General features: G+C 42.0%; 1 protein-coding gene and 1 long non-coding RNA gene across 2 annotated transcripts; both read right to left on the reverse strand.

Moving 5' to 3' along the window:
• Positions 1-2,150: 2,150 nt before the first annotated feature.
• Positions 2,151-3,697, reverse strand: LOC146683518 (ubiquitin carboxyl-terminal hydrolase 37-like). Its single transcript, XM_085446488.1, has 5 exons — positions 3,577-3,697; positions 3,372-3,471; positions 3,155-3,231; positions 2,869-2,977; positions 2,151-2,258 (listed from the first exon to the last, which is right to left on the reverse strand). Exons 1-5 carry the CDS (start codon positions 3,600-3,602, stop codon positions 2,181-2,183), a joined length of 390 nt encoding a protein of 129 aa, XP_085302614.1. The 5' UTR covers positions 3,603-3,697; the 3' UTR covers positions 2,151-2,180.
• A 2,240-nt stretch (positions 3,698-5,937) lies between these two features.
• Positions 5,938-24,028, reverse strand: LOC146683519 (uncharacterized). Its single transcript, XR_014917611.1, has 5 exons — positions 22,955-24,028; positions 7,986-8,054; positions 7,714-7,886; positions 7,534-7,619; positions 5,938-6,012 (listed from the first exon to the last, which is right to left on the reverse strand). It is a non-coding gene; the product is annotated as an uncharacterized LOC146683519 (long non-coding RNA).
• Between the last annotated feature and the right edge of the window lie 1,056 nt (positions 24,029-25,084).

A 25,084-nucleotide genomic window follows, 5' to 3' on the forward strand; every position in this document is an offset into this window, starting at 1 on the left:
TCAGATGCTGCTTTGACGGCTTTGTTCGTGAATAACAACAGAATCAAAACCATCCATGAAGAAACATTTCACCCGCTGATTAATTTGGAGAAACTGGACTTCCACAAACCAGTTGGAGACTTTGTCCTCTGGATGGTTTCAGAACCTGATTTCTCTCCACTAGTTCAATCTTTTGGGAAACAAATATACAACACTGGGTCCGGGAAACCTTTTCCTGCCACTGAGGAGCTTGAAGACCCTCCATTTTTGAGGAGCTTTCCTTCAGTCTGTCAGTGAAAGGGATTTTGTTGAACCTTGAAACTGCCGTGACCCTGTCCAAAGACCAGCTGGCCACCTGGCCGGGTCAGTCATGGATATTCACAAATACCCCATAGTACTGGTGGAAAAGACATATTGAGGGAAAATCCATGTTCAGACCATGTTCAGTGTGTCGTGACACTTGCACGATGGAAGAACACACCCACTTGTTGGTGCCAGAAGAGCCACTGAGAAATTATTGTTTTAGCTGGCTCATTACAAGTCGATGGCTGCTCACCTGGAGTAGGATAAAACTCTGGAGCGAATAATTGCCCGATTTTACTGGACAGGAAACTGTTTTAGACTTAGAGCTTTTTATTGTCATTGTGCAGTTTCTTGCACAGTGAAATTGGGTAAGTGGAGAGCATAGAGCCGCTGTATCTGTGCGCACCACCATCTTGCATTTTTTGCATGTTTGGCTGGTGTCACTTTTGGACTTTGCTACCTGTAGCTAAACATTTGCAGCTAAATCATTTATTTAAAAGCAGAAGCTGCAACTGATCGAGGGAATATTTGTCTGAAAACTTAAACTGAACTCCAAGGGTACCATTGCTCCAGCTCACCATCTTTACCTGAGTGAATCAGTTTGTTGAACAATCTAAATGATTCAGAAACTTCTGTGACATCAACTTAACTAAGGCTCATTACAAATTTCACAAAACACTGCTGAATACTTTTAATATTTTTTTATTAGTTATTTTTGTTTTTGTTGTTATTTTGATTTTAATAAAACAAAATAAAATAAAGAATTAAATCATTTCTTTGGTTTTTTTTTATTTAATTTATTTTACAAATAAATTAATAATAATATTAATAATAATAACAACAAATTAGTGCTGTCAGTGTTAACGTCATTTTACCTAATGACGTTAACGCTGACAGCACTAATTTGTTGTTCCCAGAGAGCAAGCCAAACACTGGTCCAGAAAAGGACGATCTCTAGTAGATTTTGTTTTAACCTCCTAGGACCTGGTGTCCACATATGTAGACATAACATTTTGGGTTGTCTAGACCAAAATACAAAATTTTGCTCTTCAAAAACCTGATATCCACTTATGAGGGAGGACATGACACTGCCACTGTTCAATCGAAATTTAAAATGAATGTCCTCATATGTGGATCTCATTCTTTTGAGAAACAAAAAAAAGTCCGAATCTGATGTCTTGGTTTTTACCTTCATCGGGTCCCAATCAACCTAAATGGCACAGAGGAATTAAAAATGCATGCCATGAAAGTTCAGGTCTTAGGAGGTTAAAAATGTCCCTGCTGATGAGACCAGTGAATGTGGGGCGACGGTGGCAAGAAAAAACTCCCTCCTGGAGGAAGAAATCTTGGGAGGACCAGGCTCTCTGGCAGGACCCTCCCTCCTGAGGGCAATACTTACCTATACTTGTCCTCCAGTGTGCGATGGTGGGCTGGGACGACTGCTTTTCCTTCTCAGCATGATGATGACCTTAACTTCCTTCCTTCCTTCCATTTCCTGTTTCAGAACTGAGAATGAAGACAAAACTGGTTAACAAGGTAACAGGACATTTAAAAATTCTCTCACTTCAGGATGAGATGCTGTGTCTTCTTACGTTTCTCTTGTAAAACAGGATGTAGGCCGACTGCTGCTGTTCCTCACAAACTGCAGATCCAGTTGTGTGGAGCACCTGTGCGTCATTATAGGTGAGCCAGCGATCTGATGTAGAGTGCTGACTCTCCTCAGGATGGACAGAACTACAGATGTAGTGTCCTGAAATCACATTAAGACAAATGAATCCAACTTCTGGAAGTCAACTGATTCAAGCAAACAGTGATTTTGACTTAGTGCTTCTTAGAACATCAAAAGCTTTTGTGTGTGAGTCCTTCACTGAAAAGTAGCAAGTTTCATTTTCTGTTTGTCACAAGTCTGTTGTTTTACCTGACTCTGTGCCTCCATAATGACTGATGATGCTGCAAAGACTATAACAGCCACCACCCTGAGAAGGAACAAATCCAAAGAGTGTTAGTTTCATAAAGTCTCACATCAGTGCCATAATTAAGCTGATTTGCTGAGGCTACGTCCACACTAATGCGTTTTCGTTTGAAAACGCATCGTTTTCTCTCCGCTTTGACCTCCCGTCCACACCGAGACGGCGTTTTCCTCAAGGAAAAACACAGCATCTTGAAAACGCTCTCGAAAACGCATACATTTCAAAACGGAGTTGTCCCATCGCAGTGTGGACACTCGAAAACGCAGACTTTCTAAAACGATGACGCATTTTGGTCATGTGATGCAGTCATGTGAGCAATTAAACAAAGATAAGCCGAGTGCATTAGACAGCAGTTGTTTTGATTGCTCTCAACTTTGACAGCCCTAAAAAAGATTAATATCAGTTTGTACATGCTCCGGATAGCTTTTCTTCAAATTCTGTAATTCTCACTCACTTTTTCGCATGCGCAGGACTGGAACGTAAGCGTTTTCGGCCGTTTCAATGCAGACGCACAACTATTTGAAAATGACTGAAAACGCCAGTGTGGACACGGAGTTTTCAAATCTATCCGGGCTAGTGTGGACGTAGCCTGAGACGTTCTGCAGTCTGTTTTTACCTGATTGGATGGCACCACCAAGTCCCTCTGCAGCCTGACGGGGTCATCCACCTTCTTAATCTTGTAGGTTTGTGTAAAGCCAAACCTCTTCAGATGCAAGATCAGAACTCTGGCAGAAAAGAAAAAAAACACAAACAAGGTAGAAAATAAGAAGAATGAGTGTCAAACACAAACAGAAGATGGGAGAAAACGACTGCTCAAGTATTGTCTCGAAGAACTCTGATATTTGATGCGCCACAGTTTGGAAACCTGGTCAGTCGATCAATTCTGATGTGACCTTACTCACCTTGGCAGTGTATCAAAAGACGACTTCAGTTCTGAGGCCGTCCCTCCACAATCACAGCGAAATTCTATTTCTTGTTCCTGAGCAACAGCACAGAGAAAACAGGCTTTATGGTAGAAAGAAATCTCAACATATGCACACACACATGCACACAAACACTAACAAAAAAGGTGTGTTAAGATCGCTGACACTACAACTCTATTGGAATTTGTGATCTTACCTTCAAGTATGTCTCTAACATGTTTATAATAGACCCCTCTGGAACAAGGTCTAGAGACAAGCTGGTGAATTCCTCTTGCTGTGATGATTGGTGACCGCAGCTACACATTTCAGGAGTAACGTAGTTAAAGTAAAGATCAGGTACGTGGAAAAGAGGTATATGAAAATATTGCAACCAGCTCTGCGTTTCTGAAAGACAGGCTTACCTCTTGCATGTCCTCATGTTTTCCATTTTAAAAATGTGATGGTCTTCTACTGGGCAGCTATAACTTTGGCCCAGGAGAGCTGCGTTCCTCTCCAGGTGAGGTGTGAGCCTTTTGACCTCATTGAGGAACAATGTTAGGAATTCATGAGCGTCCTGAAAGAAAAGCAGAGAGATTTAAAACAGTAAATCAAAATCAGAAGGTAAAGCAAAAAACGAAATGTCCAAATAGCTGACGCACTTTCTGTGCACTGCCGGTGTATTCAGGAGCTTGACTGCTGAATGCCTTCTTAAAAGCTCTTAGGTGGTGATCTTTAAGGCCATAATCTGTTGACTCGTGACAGTCCCTGACATCAATAAGCCTTCTGTAGAAAGGAAGGGTAAACAGACATTTCTGCTGTTAGATCTCTTTGTTCTTCAGGTTTTTGAAGAAAGTAGAAGGTTGACGTAGCGCACCTTAAGAGCTGAGCTTCTGGATCTGTGCTCCACAAAACCCCCTGACGCCTGATGTCTCTTATGAACTCCTCAATGTTGAGGAGGCTCTGCAGGCAGGAGTTCATGTAGCAGGTGTTTCCGATGTTTGGAAACCTGACACACACGCGCAACGTTTACAGTATCAGTGTAAAATAATTCATTTTCTCCACTTTGACAAAGTGAGTCTTTGTGCACCACGTGTACTCACCCGAAGCAGTCTATAGTCCCAGTTTGACTTTCTATTTTTTTCCCACCGCATGCTACACTGCTCCAAAAAGGTAAAAACACAAACACAAAATTAGGAAAGATGTCAAGATTCTGAGCAGTGTATGCGCATGTATGCATGAGCTTTGAAGTTGAAACATTTTGGAGGACGTCCAAAAGTAGTAAAAAAGATGTAAATACACAAGGTGGAAGAAAAATGCCAATAAAAGGGAAATAAAACAGCTCCAACTAAACCACTGCTATAAATATCTCCAGCAGCATTAAAGAGCGGCGCATTTCTTTACCTCTGATGAGACGTAGAAGGAATTTCCTTCTCTGCCACGTTTTGTTTGTGTAATTTCTGTTTAGAAACAAGAAAACCAACATCAGTAATGGCATAAAACAAACATACCAAGGGAGTCTCTCCATGAAAAGTGTCCAGTTAGAAAATTTGGTATTATTTCATATTATTTATCACTTCAGTGAGCTGTCAGCTCATGAAGCAGATATATAGGAATATCTTTAAATAAATTAAAAACAATTTATTCATGCTTTAAATTGAGTTTTAAAGTTTGTCCTATGAAATACAAAATCCTTCATTTGGTTCTGATCAAAATTCAGTTTTTACAGAAATCATCCATCAAGCTTCATTAAAAGATTCAAAAATGCTTATTTACCATAAAAAATATTTAGAGAAACATCCTGCAAGTCTCTTCAAACTTACCTTTCTGTGAAAAAAAAAAACGTTTAAACATCTTTGAACTTAATTTGAGGACATGGATGTGCTAAATTGCTCTTAATTCTTCGCATTTAACTGTGGTGAGTAAATGCTTGATGACAGTGACTCTTTCCATAAAACATACCTTCCAGAATTTAAAAAGAAACCAGCGACACTTTTTTTGTGTCTTCACAGTGTTGCTCTCTGCCTCTGCATCGCTGTCAGTTTGCTGCAGAGGACGAACAAACATAAGTTTATTAAAAAAGTAAAGTCACTTTAAATTAACAAGTGCAATTTAAAGAGAATGTGCATTTCATATGTTTCGTGTAAAAGCAAACCGAGGAACAGCAGAGGTGTCTCCATTTTCTCTTCTTCTTTTGACCATTTTCAGCAACACAAGCATCCGGGATGCTGATGAGGACAAAAGTGTAAATGTTATTTTTCAAAGTGGAAATTTTTAACAAGGAGTACATGCTGGAGATTGCAGATAAAAATTAATAACTGTAATGGAACAAAATCATGTATTTTGTACATTTACACTCTACATTTTCAAACGCTAATCTCTGAATCAATAGAAATTATAGACAAGACTAGAAGTAGTAAAAAAGATTTAAATACAAAACACCAATAAAAGGGAAATAAAAGAGCTCCAACTAAACCACTGCTATAAATATCTCCAGCAGCATTAAAGAGCGGCGCATTTCTTTACCTCTGATGAGACGTAGAAGGAATTTCCTTCTCTGCCACGTTTTGTTTGTGTGATTTCTGTTTAGAAACAAGAAAAGCAACATCAGTAATGGCATAAAACAAAGTATATGGTAAGAAAATACAATATCCTTCATTTGGATTCAAAATTCAGTTTTTACAGAAATCATCCAAGAAGCTTCCTTAAAAGTTTCAAAAATGCTTATTTACCATAAGAAAACATTCAGAGAAATGTGCTGCGAGTCTCTTCAAACTTACCTTTCTGTGAAAAAGAAGTTTAAACATCTTTGGACTTGATGTGATCGCAGCCAAAATCTCCTCAGCTTTGCAAAAGTTCAACTGAAAACAAGCAGTCAAAGGTTGTATATTTATAAACTTTCAGCATAGAACGTTCATACCCTGAACAGCAAACATCAGCATTATGATGTATGGGGCTCATTTGCATATTTTGGAATGTATGCTCATTTGAACTGTATGGTGCTCGTCTCCAAGCAACTGCTACAAAATACAGGTCAAGTCAAGTGGCTTTTATTGTCATTTTAACCACGTGCAGAGGTACTGTACAGAGTGAAATGAGACCGCGTTCCTCCGAGACCCTGGTGCTATATATGACATATACGGACAAACCCAGGACTACATAAAGTGCAGTGTGCATAAATTGCAAAAATAAACAAGACAAAACAGTGCAAAACTAGACAGAACAGGACGATACAGACACAAGACAATGGAAATGTGCAAAATGCTGAGTATTGTGCAAAAGTAACTTGGTGTCTGTATGTATGTGTATGAGTGTGAGATACTGCAGATAAGTGCTTGGTAGTGACATGTGTGAAGGTGTGCGTGTGCCAGTGCAGTCACTGAGTGTTCAGGGGTCTGACGGCTTGTGGGAAGAAACTTTTCCGTAGTTTGGTAGCGAGGGCCCGGATGTTCTGGGACCTCTTTCCAGAAGGCAGCAGGGTGAAGAGTGTGTTTGAAGGCTGTGTGGGGTCCTCCAGCAAGCGGGTGTTATAAGGAGGGGAGAGGGACTCCAATGATCTTCTCAGCTGCTCTCACAATCCGTTGTAGGGTACTGCGATCTAATACGCTGCAGTTACCATACCAGACAGTGATGCAGCTACTTAGGATGCTCTTGTTAGTCCCACTGTAAAAGGTGGTGAGAATGGATGGTGGGAGATGGGCTTTCCTCAGCTTCTGCTTGAAGTAGAGACGCTGCTGGGCCTCCCTCAACACCAGCTCCTTCTTGGTTATGGAGCTGGTGTTGAGGGAGCAGGAGAGGTTCTCCGCCAGGTGGACACCAAGAAATCTGGTGCTCTTGACGACCTCCACAGAGGATCCATTCATGTTAAGTGGGCAGTGATCCCACTGTGCTCTCCTGAAGTCAACAATCTCTTTTGTTTTGTCCACGTTCACAGACAGGTTGTTGACTCTACACCTCTACAGATGGCCCGCAGTGCAACCCTTCAGCTTCCTACTAGATTCACCTATATACAAATTTAAAGACCTAGGAGACTTACTTCTCGTCACAGAGTTGTAGCATTCACAAGATTTTCAGAAAACTTGAACTCAAGGTCAAGGTCACTGATATTCAAACTGACCCCAGAACTTTAGTAGATGCACCAATGGTATCAATTCAAAATTCTACGCTTCTCGTTCCATTTTTATTTCACTATCTGTAACTAAGACAAATAAACAGTATTTGAGACACAAGTCACTATTAAAGTGGTTCGTGAGACTCCACATCTGATAACAGTATAACACACTGCTTATTTATGTAAAATTGTCATCAATAAATGTGTTCAAAACAGAAGCTACACTGGCTTTAAAAGTTTTTGTTAACTCTGACTACCTGTCTGCTCTTACCTGTTTCTTTTGCTCTCTGCTGTCTTCATCCTCCATCCAACTCTACATTGTATTGTTAGGGATGACATGATGAAACTGAAGGGTGTCTGGGCACCGAAAAAAGAAAAGAAGAGAGATTGGATTAGGCTGCAGCTGGCGTGCCATTCTCTCACTTCAGGATGAGATGCTGTGTCTTCTTACGTTAATCTTGTAAAACAGGATGTAGGCTGAGTGCTGCTGTTCCTCACAAGCTGCAGATCCAGTTGTGTGCAGCACCTGTGCGTCATTATAGGTGAGCCAAGGATGTAGAGTGTGGACTCTCCTCGGGACGGACAGAATTACAGATGCAGCAGCTGTTTCCGATGTATGGAAACCTGACACACAAACAAAAGTTTACAGTATCAGTGTAAAATAATTCATTTTGTCCAGGTTGAGAAGGTGAGCTTTGGTCCTTGTGCACCACGTGTACTCACCTGAAGCTGTCTGTAGTCTGAATTTTATTTTCCATTATTTATCCACCGCCCAAATGTTTCACTGCGCTACTGCAAAAAGGTAAAAACACAAACACACAATTAGACACTGAGCACTGGATGTGCATGCATGCATGAGCTTTGAAGTTTAAACTTTTTTTTATCATCAACAATTTTTATTTATTTCATTTTAAACTTCAATAACAGAGCTTAAGGATAACTACATAAATAAATAGTTTAAAAAACAAACAAACAAAAACAAAACACAACAACAACAACAATAAAACGAAACAAAGGGAAGTTATCCTATTCTTTCTTCGCACACCAATTCCCACACCACCACTCTGTCATTACTCCTCTGTTCTTCAAGTTACAGAAAGCCAGCTTGTAAAGGGGGACCAAATACAATCATATTGATGCAATTTGTCTAATAAACCATAAGTCACTTTTTCGTAAGACGCCAACTTAGCCATTGTCTTTAGCCACTCTTCATAGGGAGGGGGGGTTCTTTTTCCGCCAATGTCTTAGCAGGACCCGTTTGGCCGTAGTAAGAGCCAAAATAATCCATCTTTTTGTATAACTGGAAAAATCTACAGGGAGTGCAGAATTATTAGGCAAGTTGTATTTCTGAGGAATAATTTTATTATTGAACAACCACCATGTTCTCAATGAACCCAAAAAACTCATTAATATCAAAGCTGAATGTTTTTGGAAGTAGTTTTTAGTTTGTTTTTAGTTTGAGCTATTTTAGGGGGATATCTGTGTGTGCAGGTGACTATTACTGTGCATAATTATTAGGCAACTTAACAAAAAACAAATATATACCCATTTCAATTATTTATTTTTACCAGTGAAACCAATATAACATCTCCACATTCACAAATATACATTTCTGACATTCAAAAACAAAACAAAAACAAATCAGTGACCAATATAGCCACCTTTCTTTGCAAGGACACTCAAAAGCCTGCCATCCATGGATTCTGTCAGTGTTTTGATCTGTTCACCATCAACATTGCGTGCAGCAGCAACCACAGCCTCCCAGACACTGTTCAGAGAGGTGTACTGTTTTCCCTCCTTGTAAATGGCTGTAGCTCAGGTGGCAGAGCAGGTCAGCCACTAATCAGAAGGTCGGTGGTTCGATCCCAGGCTGCATCCTGGCTGCATGCCAAATATCCTTGGCAAGATACTAACCCCATGTTTGCCTACTGGTGGTGGTCAGAGGGCCCGGTGGCGCCAGTGTCCGGCAGCCTCGCCTCTGTCAGTGTGCCCCAGGGCAGCTGTGGCTACAATGTAGCTTGCCATCGCCAGTGTGTGAATGTGTGTGTGAATGGGTGAATGACTGAATGTAGTGTGAAGCGCTTTGGGGTCCTTAGGGACTAGAAAAGCGCTATACAAATGCAGGCCATTTACCATAAATCTCACATTTGATGATGGACCACAGGTTCTCAATGGGGTTCAGATCAGGTGAACAAGGTGGCCATGTCATTAGTTTTTCTTCTTTTATACCCTTTCTTGCCAGCCACGCTGTGGAGTACTTGGACGCGTGTGATGGAGCATTGTCCTGCATGGAAATCATGTTTTTCTTGAAGGATGCAGACTTCTTCCTGTACCACTGCTTGAAGAAGGTGTCTTCCAGAAACTGGCAGTAGGACTGGGAGTTGAGCTTGACTCCATCCTCAACCCGAAAAGGCCCAACAACCTCATCTTTGATGATACCAGCCCAAACCAGTACTCCACCTCCACCTTGCTGGCGTCTGAGTCGGACTGGAGCTCTCTGCCCTTTACCAATCCAGCCACGGGCCCATCCATCTGGCCCATGTTAAGGTTCAAATATTGAGGAAGGAGAGTAAACACAACCATGGTCCAGAAGAGCTTGGTCAGACAATTGATTTTAATGAATACACGCGTGGGAAGACCAGTTCCGTTCGCAGACAGGGCTGATCTCCGACTTAATCAAAGCATAAACAGATTTTTTATACCATCAGGGCTTGAACTTACTGACGCCCCCCTCATCAAGACTCACTCTCATGTCATCAGTCCATAAAACCTTAGAAAAACCAGTCTTGAGATATTTCTTGGCCCAGTCTTGACGTTTCAGCTTGTGTGTCTTGTTCAGTGGTGGTCGTCTTTCAGCCTTTCTTACCTTGGCCATGTCTCTGAGTATTGCACACCTTGTGCTTTTGGGCACTCCAGTGATGTTGCAGCTCTGAAATATGGCCAAACTGGTGGCAAGTGGCATCTTGGCAGCTGCACGCTTGACTTTTCTCAGTTCATGGGCAGTTATTTTGCGCCTTGGTTTTTCCACACGCTTCTTGCGACCCTGTTGACTATTTTGAATGAAACGCTTGATTGTTCGATGATCACGCTTCAGAAGCTTTGCAATTTTGAGACTGCTGCATCCCTCTGCAAGATATCTCACTATTTTTGACTTTTCTGAGCCTGTCAAGTCCTTCTTTTGACCCATTTTGCCAAAGGAAAGGACGTTGCCTAATAATTATGCACACCTGATATAGGGTGTTGATGTCATTAGACCACACCCCTTCTCATTACAGAGATGCACATCACCTAATATGCTTAATTGGTAGTAGGCTTTCGAGCCTATACAGCTTGGAGTAAGACAACATGCATGAAGAGGATGATGTGGACAAAATACTCATTTGCCTAATAATTCTGCACTCCCTGTACATCAGAAATTTCTGTGGTTATACCAAGTATGGACTGTTTTGGTGAGATAACAAATCTCCTTTTTAAAACACTGAAAATTACCTCCATTATATTTTCCCACCAATCCCGAAGTGCCGAACAGCTCCATAAGATATGTAAAATCAAAGCATTTTGACCATCACATCTCCAACATTCGTCCGTAGAGGCCAGGTTCCATTTATACAATTGTTGCGGTGTTCGATGCCACCTATGGATTATCTTAAATTGAATCAATCTACTGCCTGTTTCTTTATACATAGTATTAATATTTTGAAAACATGAATCCCATTCAACTGAAGATATGTCCAATGCCATGCCCTGGGCCCAGTAGCCCTTAACTTTAAGGAGAGGGTCAGCTGACCGTTCTTGCAATAAGTGATAAATCTTAGAGGTAATGCCTTTACCCAAGGATGATCTTGAGAGCATGACTTCCACAGGGCTGCCCACAGGACAACTCAAAGGGGTTCCCAGCCACTTCGATAATGAACTATGTATTTGGACATATCTCCAGAATTGATTACGCTGCAACTTATATAACTCCACAATTTTATCAAAGCTTAAAAAACATTTAGTCCCACAGTCAAATAAATCTGATACATTAAGGATGCCTGCTTTACGGCACTGTAACCAGTCAACCGATGTCCCTCCAATTAAAATTATTTTATTACTCCATAAGGTTGCCGAAGGTGATTTAATAAAGTCCCAGCGACCTGCCCTATGTAATTTAAACCACAATATCTTTGCAATTATAGGATGGGTAGTTTTATGACTGGTATCAAACAGCTCCCTCCAAGGAGAAATACCGCCATTAACTTCCGTCTCTATATGGGACCAGATGGGTTTAACTGGTGCAGTAGATAACCAAGCTCTAAGTTGTTTCACGTTCATCACCCAATAATACCATTGGAAATTAGCCAATGAAAAACCTCCTTGTTTTGCACTCGCTTGAAGTTTCTTAATACTTAAACGATGTGGTGAGCTATCCCAAAGAAACTGCCGCATTAAAAAGTCTAGATCTTTGAAATACTTATCTGGAATGTGTAATGGAATATTAGATAAAATATAAAAGATCATGGGTGCAGTCATCATCTTAATACAACAAATTTTACCCCATATTGTGAGACACACTCTGGACCATCTACCAAATTCCATTTTTATCCTTTCAAACATTGGCTCCATATTTGCTCGAACCATCTTAGTGTAATCCGAGGTAATTTGTATCCCCAAATACCTCAAACCATTCACGGACCACAGAAACTCCCTGTCACGGCGAGTGAGATAAGCCGTATAAAAATAATAAATGAGGATCCAATCGCAGGCAGTAGTGGAGGAGTGAAGGTGGTTTATTGGACACGAAATAAATATAGACAAACAGCAAATGGAGCACAAACTAAACTAGACTGGAGACAACTAAACTACTGAATACGAACCGGAACTCAAACATGAAGCAAGGTGGACGACGGTACAAGATGGTGACGGCAGGGAACACACGGATGAAACATGGTGGAAAACACAGACGGACCAGCAACTACAATGACAGAGGACACGACTTAAATACACACAGAGAAACACAGGGGAATTACACACAGGTGGTGGACACAGCTGGGAATAATCAACAAGACGAGACAGAGGTAAAACTGAACACACTCACATGGGACGCAGACCTTCACAATAAAACAGGAAACGAGAACACTACACCAAGACGCAGACCTGACACAGAGACAGACAGAATGACACATGGAACTAGGGCTGAACGATTATGGAAAATAATCTAATTGCGATTTTTTGCCCCAATATTGCGATTGCGATGCGATATGCGATTATTTTTTAAGGTCTTTGTCTTCTGTATTATTAAACAAAGACAAGCAATACATCATATAGTATGGCCAATACTATATTACATTAATTTTAAACTGTTCTTTCCTGGAAGACAGACCTCTGTTATGATGACATGAGGTGATGCATGAATTGATGACTGACATTTTTATTTAACTTCTTCAATCACAACAGTATATTTGAACATACACAATAGTTTATTTTTAGCTTACAAACATCTGAGCATAAAGTGCTGACAAGGAACCCTGGTGTAAACATTAAAATGAAAGTCAGTACAATGTGCAGATTGCAGAAATATACATAAAAAAAATCAGTGGCTTTACCACACTCAGTTTTTCGACATCTGTGAACTACTAGACAGTCATTCAATTAAAAAATAATATTAAATAAATAAAACTAATAAATAAAAAATACACACATCTTACTGATCTCTGCAGTCAGTAACATTACACATAAAGTGCAAACATAATAGCAATTGTATAAACACACACACAAACACGCCTTTAAAATTTAAAGGCGTGAAATTGGACGGTCTAGCCTTCTGATTAGCGTCACCGCTGTCTCGGTGGAGTTTAATAAACTCGGCCGTCTGCTTCTTGCTATCTAAAATATAACCAGACACTGGTGTAAATTCTCGACTGTCTCATACTTCTGTTTAATAAGTTTTCTGTTTGACGTTTAGTCAGCTGTGTGAAAACCAAGGAGGAACCCACCCGGGGGATTAATAAAGTTTTATTTTATCTAATCTAATAACTTTAATCTCAGCCAAACCGATTTACTCACGAACAAACAAAACACTGAAAAAAGCCCAACAATAACATTTTTAGGTTGTCTAAGTGACTTATATATTACGTTTAACCCGAGCAGCGAAACTCCGCGGTGATCTGAAAATGATGTGCCGGGAGTTGTGCCGTTCTCGGCCACATCAGTAACCCTCGAGCTCCCGGCTAGCTGTCGAGCTGGTGGGTAGCAGACGCCTCTGAAAACGTCGAAGCACTTTTGCAAATATGGGATATCTTGATAAACCGAGCAGATATTTGATGTTTACACAACTACTTTCTCGCCTGAAAATATGTTAAAAGTTTATTTTGTGACCCTGAAAGATTAGTATGAGTAATTTTAAAACTTAGTAGCGGCCGCCATTGCTGGAAACTGGAGTTTGGCTGGGCCGCGCTATGAATTCTGGGATATGGTAGTAATTTGGACAGCCTTCGGCGCGTCGCTGTGACGTAATCGGTCTACAAATGCGGCCTCAGGAGGATGCAGCCCATGAATTTGGACATGTCCAGAGTATAATCGCAGCCTTTGCGGTTAGAAAATTGCACTTGATCATGTCGCGATATTATCGCAAATGCGATATATCGTTCAGCCCTACATGGAACCTGAACTAAACTAAACGTGAGATACAACCGAGAACAAATCCTTAAACATGAATAAACAGAAACATAGAATTCTAATAATAATAATAATAATAATAATAATAATAATAATAATAATTATTATTATTATTATTATTATTATTATTATTATTATTATTATTATTATAATAATAATAATAATAATAATAATAGGGCAGCACGGTGGCACGGTGGTTAGCACTGTTGCCGCACAGCAAGAAGGTCCTGAGTTCAATTCCAACATCAGGCCGGGGTCTTTCTGTGTGGAGTTTGCATGTTCTCCCCGTGTTTGCGTGGGTTCTCTCCGGGTACTCCGGCTTCCTCCCACCGTCCAAAGACATGCAGCTTGTGGGGATAGGTTAATTGGATAATCCAAATTGTCACTAGGTGTGAATGTGCAAATGAATGTGGGTGTGAATGGTTGTCTGTCCCTGTGTGTTGGCCCTGCGACAGACTGGCGACCTGTCCAGGGTGTACCCCGCCTCTCGCCCTATGACAGCTGGGATAGGCTCCAGCGCCCCCCGCGACCCTGAAAAGGATAAGTGGAAGCGAATGGATGGATGGATGGATGGATGGAATAATAATAATAATAATAATAATACTCATAACGCCCAAAACCACAACAAACATTCAAAAATAAACTAATCAATCAAAACTCAAAATACTGGGTCGAAACTGACCCAGAACCATGACAGTACCCCCCCCACCTCCAAGGGCTGGCCCCCGACAGCCCCAAACAAAAAGACAGCAACAAAACAGAGCACCAGACCAGGGTGGGTGGAGGGGGTCAAGGAAGGAGGGTACGAAACCAAAAACAAGGGGCTGAAGCCCAACCAGATGAAGGCGGAGCTGAAGCCGGACCAAACGAAGACGAGGCAGGGCCAGACGAAGGCGGAGCCGGACCAGATGAAGGCCAAAACCAGTCCAAAAACACAAGAAAACAGTCCACGAACACAGGAAAACAGATCAAAAACAAAACCAAACTAGAGCTCAACAAGAGTCTAAGAAAAGTTCAGGGGGTCGACAACACAAGGACCAAGACAGTTCTGGAGGCCGGCCGTGCACACGGCAACGGCGGCGACGGGCAAACAGTTCTGGAGGCCGACCGTGCACACGGCAACGGCGGTGATGGGCAAACAGTTCTGGAGGCCGACCACTTGGAAGGCAGTGGCGGCCACTGAGCGGGTCCGGAGGTCGGCCGCGATGCCAGCGGCGGCGACGAACACTTTCCGGAGGCCGTCCCCGAAGGCCATGATGCCAACTTAGAGGCCCGGAAAACGGCCGGCAGAGGCGAGGCAGAACGGGTCGAGCTGGCTCTGATGGCGGTGTGGCAACCGCAGGACCAGACGAGGCAGGACCAGACGAAGACGAGGCAGGACCAGACGAAGGCGGAGCTGAAGCCGAACCAGATGAAGGCGGAGCTGAAGCCGGACCAAACGAAGATGAGGCAGGGCCAGACGAAGGCGGAGCCGGACCAGATGAAGGCACGGAGGCTGGACCAGGCGTGGATGAAGGCACGGCAGCGGGACGGCTGCGGAACCAGACAGTGGTGATGCTGCAGGCAGTGATGCTGCAGGAGGTGATGTGGATGCAGGCAACGGTGTAGAAGCCACAGGGGATGATTCAGCAGGTGGTGGCTAAACAAACTTCCCCGGACCGTCAGCAGACGTGAGGATGTGCTTGCTGGGTCCTCCAGGACCCCCAGCAGACGAGGCATGGTGCTGGGTGGGCTCCTCAGACCCACCATCTGACTTGGCTTGAGGCTGGACGGGCAACTCGGGCCCCCCAGCTGACGACAGTTGAGGCTGGCTGGGCTCCTCAGGCCCTCCAGCCGACGAGGCAGGATGCTGGCTGGGTTCACCTGAACCCCCAGCTAACATGGCTTGAGACTGGACGGGCCCCTCTGGCCCTCCAGTGGAAACAGACACTGAAGCAGCAGGCACGGAGACCTCTGCCAGTGTGGACACTGGCTGGGACTGAGCAGCACAGTGGCTAGACTGAGGCAGCAACAGTGGGATGCAGTCCTCAGAGGGCTGAAAGTGTTCCCCAATACACTCAGCAGAGGACGGAGGCGGACGGGTGAACTCACTTGAACTCTCAGGGGGTGCTGAGAGCTGAGACTGTTCTGGTGAGTTCTCCGGTGAGGCTGCTGGCGCTGGCGTCTTGACCTCTAGGGGTCCAGAGTTGGCTGGTGACTGACACCCAGCCTCTGGGGAGGCCCTAGAGGGAGCAACTGTCTCTGACATGGCCAGCTTAAGAGAACCAGCAGATATTGTGGTGAAGTGTGTTCCCTGCTTTGAATGAGATAGTGAGGATGGTGGCTGAGTAAACGAGCGGACAGACAGCTGAACTGGTGGCGACAGAGCAATAGGCAGCGAAGCGGCTACAGAGTGACCTACAGGTAGCGGAGACGACTGTAGTGGAGTTGTAATAAGTGGTGGAGTGGGTGACTGAACTGAGGGCAGCGCGGCTGCAAACTGAACTGAGGGCAGCGCGGCTGCTGACTGAACTGAGGGCAGCATTACAGGCCTGGCATTTGACTGGGATGGAAGTGAGGATGGGACAATGGAGCGGACACGGTCATAAACATGGAACGAGGGTTCAGAACAGGCAGTCTTAGAAGCTATGGCCATGGGTGAGAAATCATTGTTATCCTCAGTAGAAACACAAAAAATTGCGGTAGCGGCGGGGGGGTGTAGGTGAAGCTCGTGGAGAACGAAACTCTGCACGAGCGGATGCAAAGAGTCCAATAGCCAGGGATAACCGGAAATAAGGTGTTGTAGGTTGGCTTCCACAGTGTAAAGAGAGGCGTCTCCCTCATGCTCTAACCACTGGTTAATTAATCTAGAAGCAGAGTCAATAACGGCCTCCCGAAGCTCCCTGGGTGGACTGAATGCCGCTGGATCCATAGCTGGCTGGTCCGTACTGTCACGGCGAGTGAGATAAGCCGTATAAAAATAATAAATGAGGATCAATCGCAGGCAGTAGTGGAGGAGTGAAGGTGGTTTATTGGACACGAAATAAATATAGACAAACAGCAAATGGAGCACAAACTAAACTAGACTGGAGACAACTAAACTACTGAATACGAACCGGAACTCAAACATGAAGCAAGGTGGACGACGGTACAAGATGGTGACGGCAGGGAACACACGGATGAAACATGGTGGAAAACACAGACAGACCAGCAACTACAATGACAGAGGACACGACTTAAATACACACAGAGAAACACAGGGGAATTACACACAGGTGGTGGACACAGCTGGGAATAATCAACAAGACGAAACAGAGGTAAAACTGAACACACTCACATGGGACGCAGACCTTCACAATAAAACAGGAAACGAGAACACTACACCAAGACGCAGACCTGACACAGAGACAGACAGAATGACACATGGAACTAGGGCTGAACTAAACTAAACGTGAGATACAACCGAGAACAAATCCTTAAACATGAATAAACAGAAACATAGAATTCTAATAATAATAATAATAATAATAATACTCATAGCGCCCAAAACCACAACAAACATTCAAAAATAAACTAATCAATCAAAACTCAAAATACTGGGTCGAAACTGACCCAGAACCATGACACTCCCAACTGTTTAAATAAAGTATGGGGGCAGTGTCCTGACATAGGCATTGCCTCTGATTTATCCCAGTTGACGCGATACCCTGAAAGCAGCGTAAAGCTTTCTATACATTCTAATAGGGCTGGAATTGACTTCCCAGGCTGGGTCATAAGTAACAACACATCATCTGTATATAATAGAAGCTTATGTTGACTATTACCCATCGAAATTTCAAATATATTTACATTATTTCTCAGTTTTTGTGCCAAAGGCTCTATAGCAATTACAAAAAGACCGGGGCTAAGGGGACAACCCATTTTTGTGGATCTCAGTAAAAGGAATAGGTCTGATATGAGCCCATTCGTCAATACTCGCGCTGAAGGCGAATCATAATATCTTTATCCACCTAATAAAATTGTCACCAAAACCAAACTTTTCTAATGTCTTAAACAGATAATCCCACTCAACACAATCAAAAGCTTTTGCAGCATCCAGCGATAGGGCCACTGTTGGATATACTGAATCATATACATAATTTTGCAAATTAACCAACCGCCTAATATTATCTGAACCATAGCGGTTTGGAACAAAACCAGATTGGTCTGCATGAATTATTTTCGCCATTACTACTTTTAATCGACCCGCTAAGACCTTTGCCAAGATCTTTTGGTCAGAATTCAGCAAAGATATGGGGCGGTAACCACTTGGGTCTAAAGGGTCTTTCCCAGTTTTAAGAATAAATGTTATAAGTCCAGAGTGCATTGACTGAGGTAATGAGCCTACTTTGAACGCCTCATTATAAACATCGAGCAACAGGGGACTTAACATATCCTCAAATGCTCTATAGAAATCCAATGGTAACCCATCTAATCCTGGAGCTTTATTAAGTGGCATACTGTTAATTGCACGGGTAATCTCCTCCACTGTAATTGGAGCATCTATAATCTGCTGGTCAGTAGTAGAAAGCTGTGGCAGGTTTAAATCAGTAAAGAATGCTTCGAATTTCTGTTCATCTAAACTCCCTTGTGTAGAATAAAGATTATTGTAAAAGGCCCTGAATCCATCATTTATATGTCTAAAAGAAGTTAAAATAACCCCATCTGATTGTCGTATGCCTGGGATATGGTTCATACTGTCTTTCTGTTTAAGACGGTATGCTAATAAACGACTCGGCTTTTCTCCCATTTCCCAATATGCTTGATTAATGCGAAATAAAGCGTATTCTGCCTTTCTGTTGTACAGTACATTCAACTTATATTTAACTTTAACAATTTTATTCAACGTAACTCTGTCTTTTGTATGGGAATGTACTGCCTCAAGTGCCTTTAATTTGGCTTCTAACGTAATGATATTCTTGTTAGCTGCCTTCTTTTTAAAGGAAGCGTAAGAAATTGTCCTCCGCCTTAAGTATGCCTTCATAGCATCTGTCAATGGAAAATTGTATTTAGTAGTCAGTATAATCTTTTAGTGATATAAGTTTGCATATGGTAGAATACTGCTTGTAGTTATTTGTATTAGGAAATATTTAACCATGTATGCTTAGAGGCATATAATTAATTGTGTAGTGACAGGATGTGTGATCTCTAACAGGCTGCAGGCTTGGTGTGCACCCCAGGAATGCACCCCCACGTCCTGGGAGCATGAGAGGTTGCACCTTGTTTTATTGTTTTAACATAGCTATGTCTGTTTTAGTCTAAGTGCCTTTTGTTTAGATGAACTGCTGGACTTCCCCACCGTGTTATCTAGGGTGAACCATCTAGGGTGGGGGAGACTACCCTCTTTGTGACCAAGGATGTACCTTTTGTGCTTTTATGTATATGACCCTTTGACAAGCAGTAACACACACACACACACACACACACACACACACTGAAGTATAAAATAAAGACAAGGGCAAAGCTCAGCGCGAGTCTCAGTCTGGAGGCTGCCCTTGCTAGCAAGAAGTTCTGTGTGTTTCTCTTCTCTGAGTCTTTACTGAAGAAGTGTTTTAGAATATTTTCCCTAACAGCATCCCACCAAGTAGCCAATGTAGTGTCCTCTCGATTATTTGTCTGTTTGTAAAATTGTATTTCATCGCTTATCAATTTAATAAACCCAGAGTCTTTAATTAAGGACACATTTAAATGCTATCTGCGGCTTTGAGGAATCTGTAAAATATTTCCAAGACATAGAAAAATTGGCACATGGTCCGAGAATACTATATTAGATTAGATTAGATTAGATAGAACTTTATTAATCCCTCGGGTGGGTTCCTCTGGGAAATTCGATTTCCAAAAAAGCACAGCACCGACAGAAGTTACAGAGTTACAGAATATTATATATATATATATATATTAGGGGTGCAACGATATTCGTATCGATATTGAACCGTTCGATACAGTGCTTTCGGTTCGGTACGCATATGTATCGAACAATACAACATTTGTAATTTATTTTATCAACTTTCCTTCTGACGATGCTGTCTGTGTGGAGCGCTCAGTGAATCTGCGTTCGACTACTCCGCCTAGGCTGCACTGTCGACCCTAGGCGGAGCAGTCAAACGCAGATTCACTGAGCGCTCAACACAGACAGCATAGTCAGAAGGAAGAGCGCAGGGCAAGCTAGCGAGACAGAAGTTAAGCTCTCCTTGCAACATGGACGTTCCCCACTCTCATTCAGATCTGGCGTTTGGAATTATTTTGGTTTTCATGTGACGTATGACCCTGAACATAAGCGAGTCATGGACTAAAGTAAAACAGTATGTTGGATGCGCCATGCAATGCTCAATTACATGGGTGGGAACTAGTGTGTTAGCGCAGTTAGCTCGTTAACGTGTTGGCCGTCTAGCCCCATGCACGGGGCGATCGGCGGTAGCTCGTTAACGGAGATTTGCCGTGTTGTGGCGTTAAGGTCATTTCAACGAGATTAACCTGAAAGCACTAGTGGGAACACAACGAATATGACTGCACATTTACATCATCTTAGTGCAAAGACAAAAACAACAAGCATGCTACAAACTTTAGCCGAGTCATTTAGACAGCTGTTAGCACATGATTCTCCTTATGCTGCTGAGAATATAGCCCAGAAGAAGCGGATAGTATAGCTTTTATTTTGGAAAGAGACATTTCTCTGTAATAAACTCTCTTTTCCAAAGATGAGTGATTCCTCAATCAGATACAGGGCTTGCAATATCGCTAGCCCGACGTCCCGGGGCTATCTCTGCCCTGCCCGTCGGGCTATTGTAGGAAGGAAAAATATATGTCAATGCTTTTGCATTCTTTCAGAAATGTAGCTGGGTAATTATGTCATTGGCATCGGTGAGCCACTGTCAATATGTGACATATTGAAGTCGCGTTTGAATTTGCGCTTGTTTTTTGCTTTCACTTTGCAATCACGTGAACTGTGTATAGAGAGCGACAGCACTGATCTGTGAGTGATGATAATTTGTGCACCAATTCCTCTGACATCGTCTTATTAATCGTTAGCTTACTATGCAAACATGACAAGTGAAATCTCCCGCAGCAAGCTTAAACATGTGAGAGGTTGATCGCGCAGAGAATCGCTGAGCTTATGTGAGTGCGTGTGTAAAAGCAGCAGGATTTATATTTGACTACGATGACCTTCACAGACAGATATATATTTTAGTTCTGCTGAGCCAAATAAGACAGGTCAGGGTGAAGAAGTGACAGCCAAAGAAAAGCTTACCACAAAACTGAGAAGTTATGACAAATCAGACTATAAGGCAAAAAGAAAGTGCAGCTTTATGGTTTCATGGACAAAAGAATTTCTGTGGCTGCAATATGACGAGCTAAATAACCAGGGCTGCACATAAGTGGTCCGCAGGTGCGCATTCGCTGTCAAAATAAAAAACGCGCACAAGGGTTAGGGTTAAATTTAAAAACTGTACTTTTGAGTTAAAATATATATTTATAATTTTAATAAATGACAAATTAAAAAGGCATGAACATTTTTTTTGTATCAAAAAAATATCGAACCGTGACACCAAAGTATCGAACCGAACCGAACCGTGAATTTTGTGTATCGTTGCACCCCTAATATATATATAATACACACACACACACACACACACACACATACATATATATATATATATATATATATATATATATATACATACATATACAGAGACAGAGAAGAGCTCGAGAGGATGTGGAGGGTGAAGGTAACGGTGGTCCCCGTGGTAATCGGAGCACTAGGTGCGGTGACTCCCAAGCTAGGCGAGTGGCTCCAGCAGATCCCGGGAATAACATCGGAGATCTCTGTCCAGAAGAGCGCAGTCCTGGGAACAGCTAAGATACTGCGCAGGACCCTCAAGCTCCCAGGCCTCTGGTAGAGGACCCGAGCTTGAAGGATAAACCGCCCGCAGGGGCGCGCTGGGTGTTTTTTTTTTGTTCAGAGACAATATAAATAAAATATACGAAGGGGATAAATAGAATAAATAGGAATAAAAATAAAAATACAAGTGAATTGCACATTTCAAGAATTGCACATTTCAAGTATTGAGTCTATTGCACCGTTGACTATTTACAAAAGTATTGCACAAAAGGTATTGCACAGTGAGGTGAAGAGGCACTACAGCTTAGTTACCAATTCTTGAATCTATAGAGTTATTCACTAAGGCTTCAGAAATAAGAAAGTAGTCGATTCTAGTATAAACATTATGAGGCGGAGAGTAAAAGGAATATTCCCTGCCTTCTGGATGCATTGTCCGCCAAATATCATTCAGACCTAAATCTGAGGTCATCTGCCTTATGGCAACTACAGATTTACCCTCTGTGCCTCTCCTAGGAAGTGATCTATCTAGGTCTTGATCCAGTATTTGATTAAAATCTCCTCCTACCACTATTTGTGCACCTTCTAATTCCAAAAGATACTGTGACAGGTTGTGAAAAAAGGCGAGTATGTCCGCATTAGGTGCATAGATATTACATAAAATTATTGGTGTGTCCAGTAGTTGTCCATAAACCAATATAAATCTACCTTCCTTATCTGTTATTACTTTTGTTTCAGTAAAGCTAACTGCTTTATGAATCAGAACCGACACTCCCCTACTTTTACCAGTTCCAGGACTGGAAAAGACTTTACCTACCCAGGAACATTTAAGTTTTAAGGCTTCTGACTTACACGTGTGCATTTCTTGAATAAAGGCTATATCAACTCTTGATAATGTAACACACGATACTTTACCACTACTGAATGTAGAGAAAGTTAGGATCTTAGGCTTATGGTGTCTAGGAATCGACTAAGGCGCGAATGACACACAGCTCAAAGAACAGTCAACATTTATTCAAAACAAACCAAAAACAGTCATTCAACAGTTCACAACAGTTCCAATTGTCCATATTTGTCAGTCTGTGTATTCAGTTTTAGAGTTCAGAGTTCAGTGTTCAGAGTTCTTTTCAGTCTTTTCAGTTCAGGTGTGTGAGTATAGTGTTAATGTTAGTAGTACTACCCGGGTAGCGTATTGTTCTGAGATCTCATAAGCTTATCTGTCAAGAAGTCACGCAGTTGTCACTTTAAGTAGGCTGGAAATCTTTCCTGCATCGCAGCTGGGGATCCGGAATCCTGGCTCGCAACTTTAGACTCCAACAAAAAAAAAAAACCAACCTGCACAGGGCAGTGAACATATTTTACATGAATATCATATAACAACTTAATCAACACTAGTGACCAAATGTCTCTCACTCTTTGTATATAACGACTTAATGCAATCAATAATAAAATTAATCAAAGAACCTTAAAACAATTTCCACATCATACAAATTTAACTCAAATCTCATATTTTGTGAACAGCAGTCACATCAATCCAATGAATTGAGAGAATGTACATTACTGATGCACGAGGAAAGTGCAAAACGTGGTCGCAGTACTATTTAGCCAAAGACTGCTCATATTTATCATCTCATTACAATAAATAAAACTTACCTACTAGCTTCCAAAGAAATATTTCCGATTGGTTTAAAACATTCACAAGTGAAGAAATAAAAAGATAATACAGCACTTAAAAGGAACACATGAAATTTACATTATACTAAGCTAATGATTAGCTGACGATTAGCTTGCTATGCTAGCGCAGTTAGTCAACTCACCGGAAATGAACAAAAAACACAAAAACAGAGGTACATCAGCATCAACAAGCGGAAAAGTAAAATCCAATTTGTGTCTTCACACACAACCTTTTTCTTGAACAAGGATTAAAGAAAAACTCGGTGAGTAGCTCCGACCAGCATATGTAGCCTTAGCGCTATTCTCCTTCTCTACAGTTCTCAACTCAAGTTCACAAGCACTAAACAATCTCATAGTGCCACCTACTGACATTCTTTGGGAACAGCAGTTCATTTTCATGAGGCAAATTTTAGGTGGGTTACAATAACTTTAGATATGTTAATATTTTCTTCCTCTTAATCCCGTTATTCAACCCCTTAACATTCCAGCTGGCTATTTTGAAATCTGTCTGTCTATCCATGTTATATGTTGTCTCCTTGACCTGGAGACAACATATAAGATGACACCGCCATGGACCTCAACCTGCAGGCTTTGTGTTACCCGTCTCTTTATACAGGAGCATGTAGGGGTGGACTGCCTTTTTATTTGATTACCCTTTTCTCATGTTTTTCTTAGTTAGGGAGATAAGACATTGTCATTTGGTTTTATTCTTTTCATAAATAAGTTTTGTACATCCTTTAGATACGGTCCCTTTTGTTTGTTGTTTTGGGGTCCACCCCGAAGCTATAGTTCGCTCCTTTCCTTTGTTAGAATTCAATCACTGTGAAAAAAAATCACCATCAAAATTGTACTGGTTGTGTGATGTGCTGCTTGGGGTCAGACAGGGGTGGATCACCCTCATATTATGGTCTGGCCACCCTTAGAAAGGCCATAACACTAAAATGAAAATTAAAACTAGACTTATAACTGGCTGGCGTCCTTACCAGTGACCTTGGGTCTGAACTGTGGGCTCCTCTTTCCAGGTGTTCGTACTGCCTGAGTGGGACCAAGATGTGCTGTCTTGCCTCTTTTGGGTTTTCTGCATGTTTCTGGCTCAACATGCAAGTATCCACTTCTTGACGTTCGCTGTTGGTTGCAGCCACTTGAGGTTTTTGGGCTCATTTGGGTTCTCAACACTGGGTGACTTTGATGGGAGTGAAAGCATCCTCACAACATAAATCACCACACTACCTGCTTTTGTTTCAGATTTTTTCTGTATCCTTGTTAACATGTTTGGGTACTGGGTTTACCTGTAATGCATTTTGTGCTCCAAAAGCTGTTATTTTGTGCAGCTGTGCTCCAAAAGCTGTTAGCATGACCTTTTTTATCATTAGATTGTGCCACACCAGCATCTGAGAGAAAAGCTTTGAGTTTGATTTTGTGTTTGTGTTTTGCAGGCACTCAGGAGAATAAGTCATGATGTTTCTTGTGTTTGTCATGTTAGTATCTCAGTGCTTGTCAATCACCAGTCAACAGTGTCACCACTGTGAACAACATCCTTCGACTGTTCGAGCCAAAACCTTGGAGAAGTCCCTGCAGCCGCTTCAAAACTCATCACTGAGCTCGATCTCTCTTTTAACACGCTGGAGACAACAAT

The sequence above is a fragment of the Copadichromis virginalis genome, linkage group LG22, assembly GCF_057382275.1.
Source record: "Copadichromis virginalis isolate Kocher_CV1m ecotype Utaka linkage group LG22, C_Virginalis_male_GT1.1, whole genome shotgun sequence".
Lineage (NCBI taxonomy): Eukaryota > Metazoa > Chordata > Actinopteri > Cichliformes > Cichlidae > Copadichromis > Copadichromis virginalis.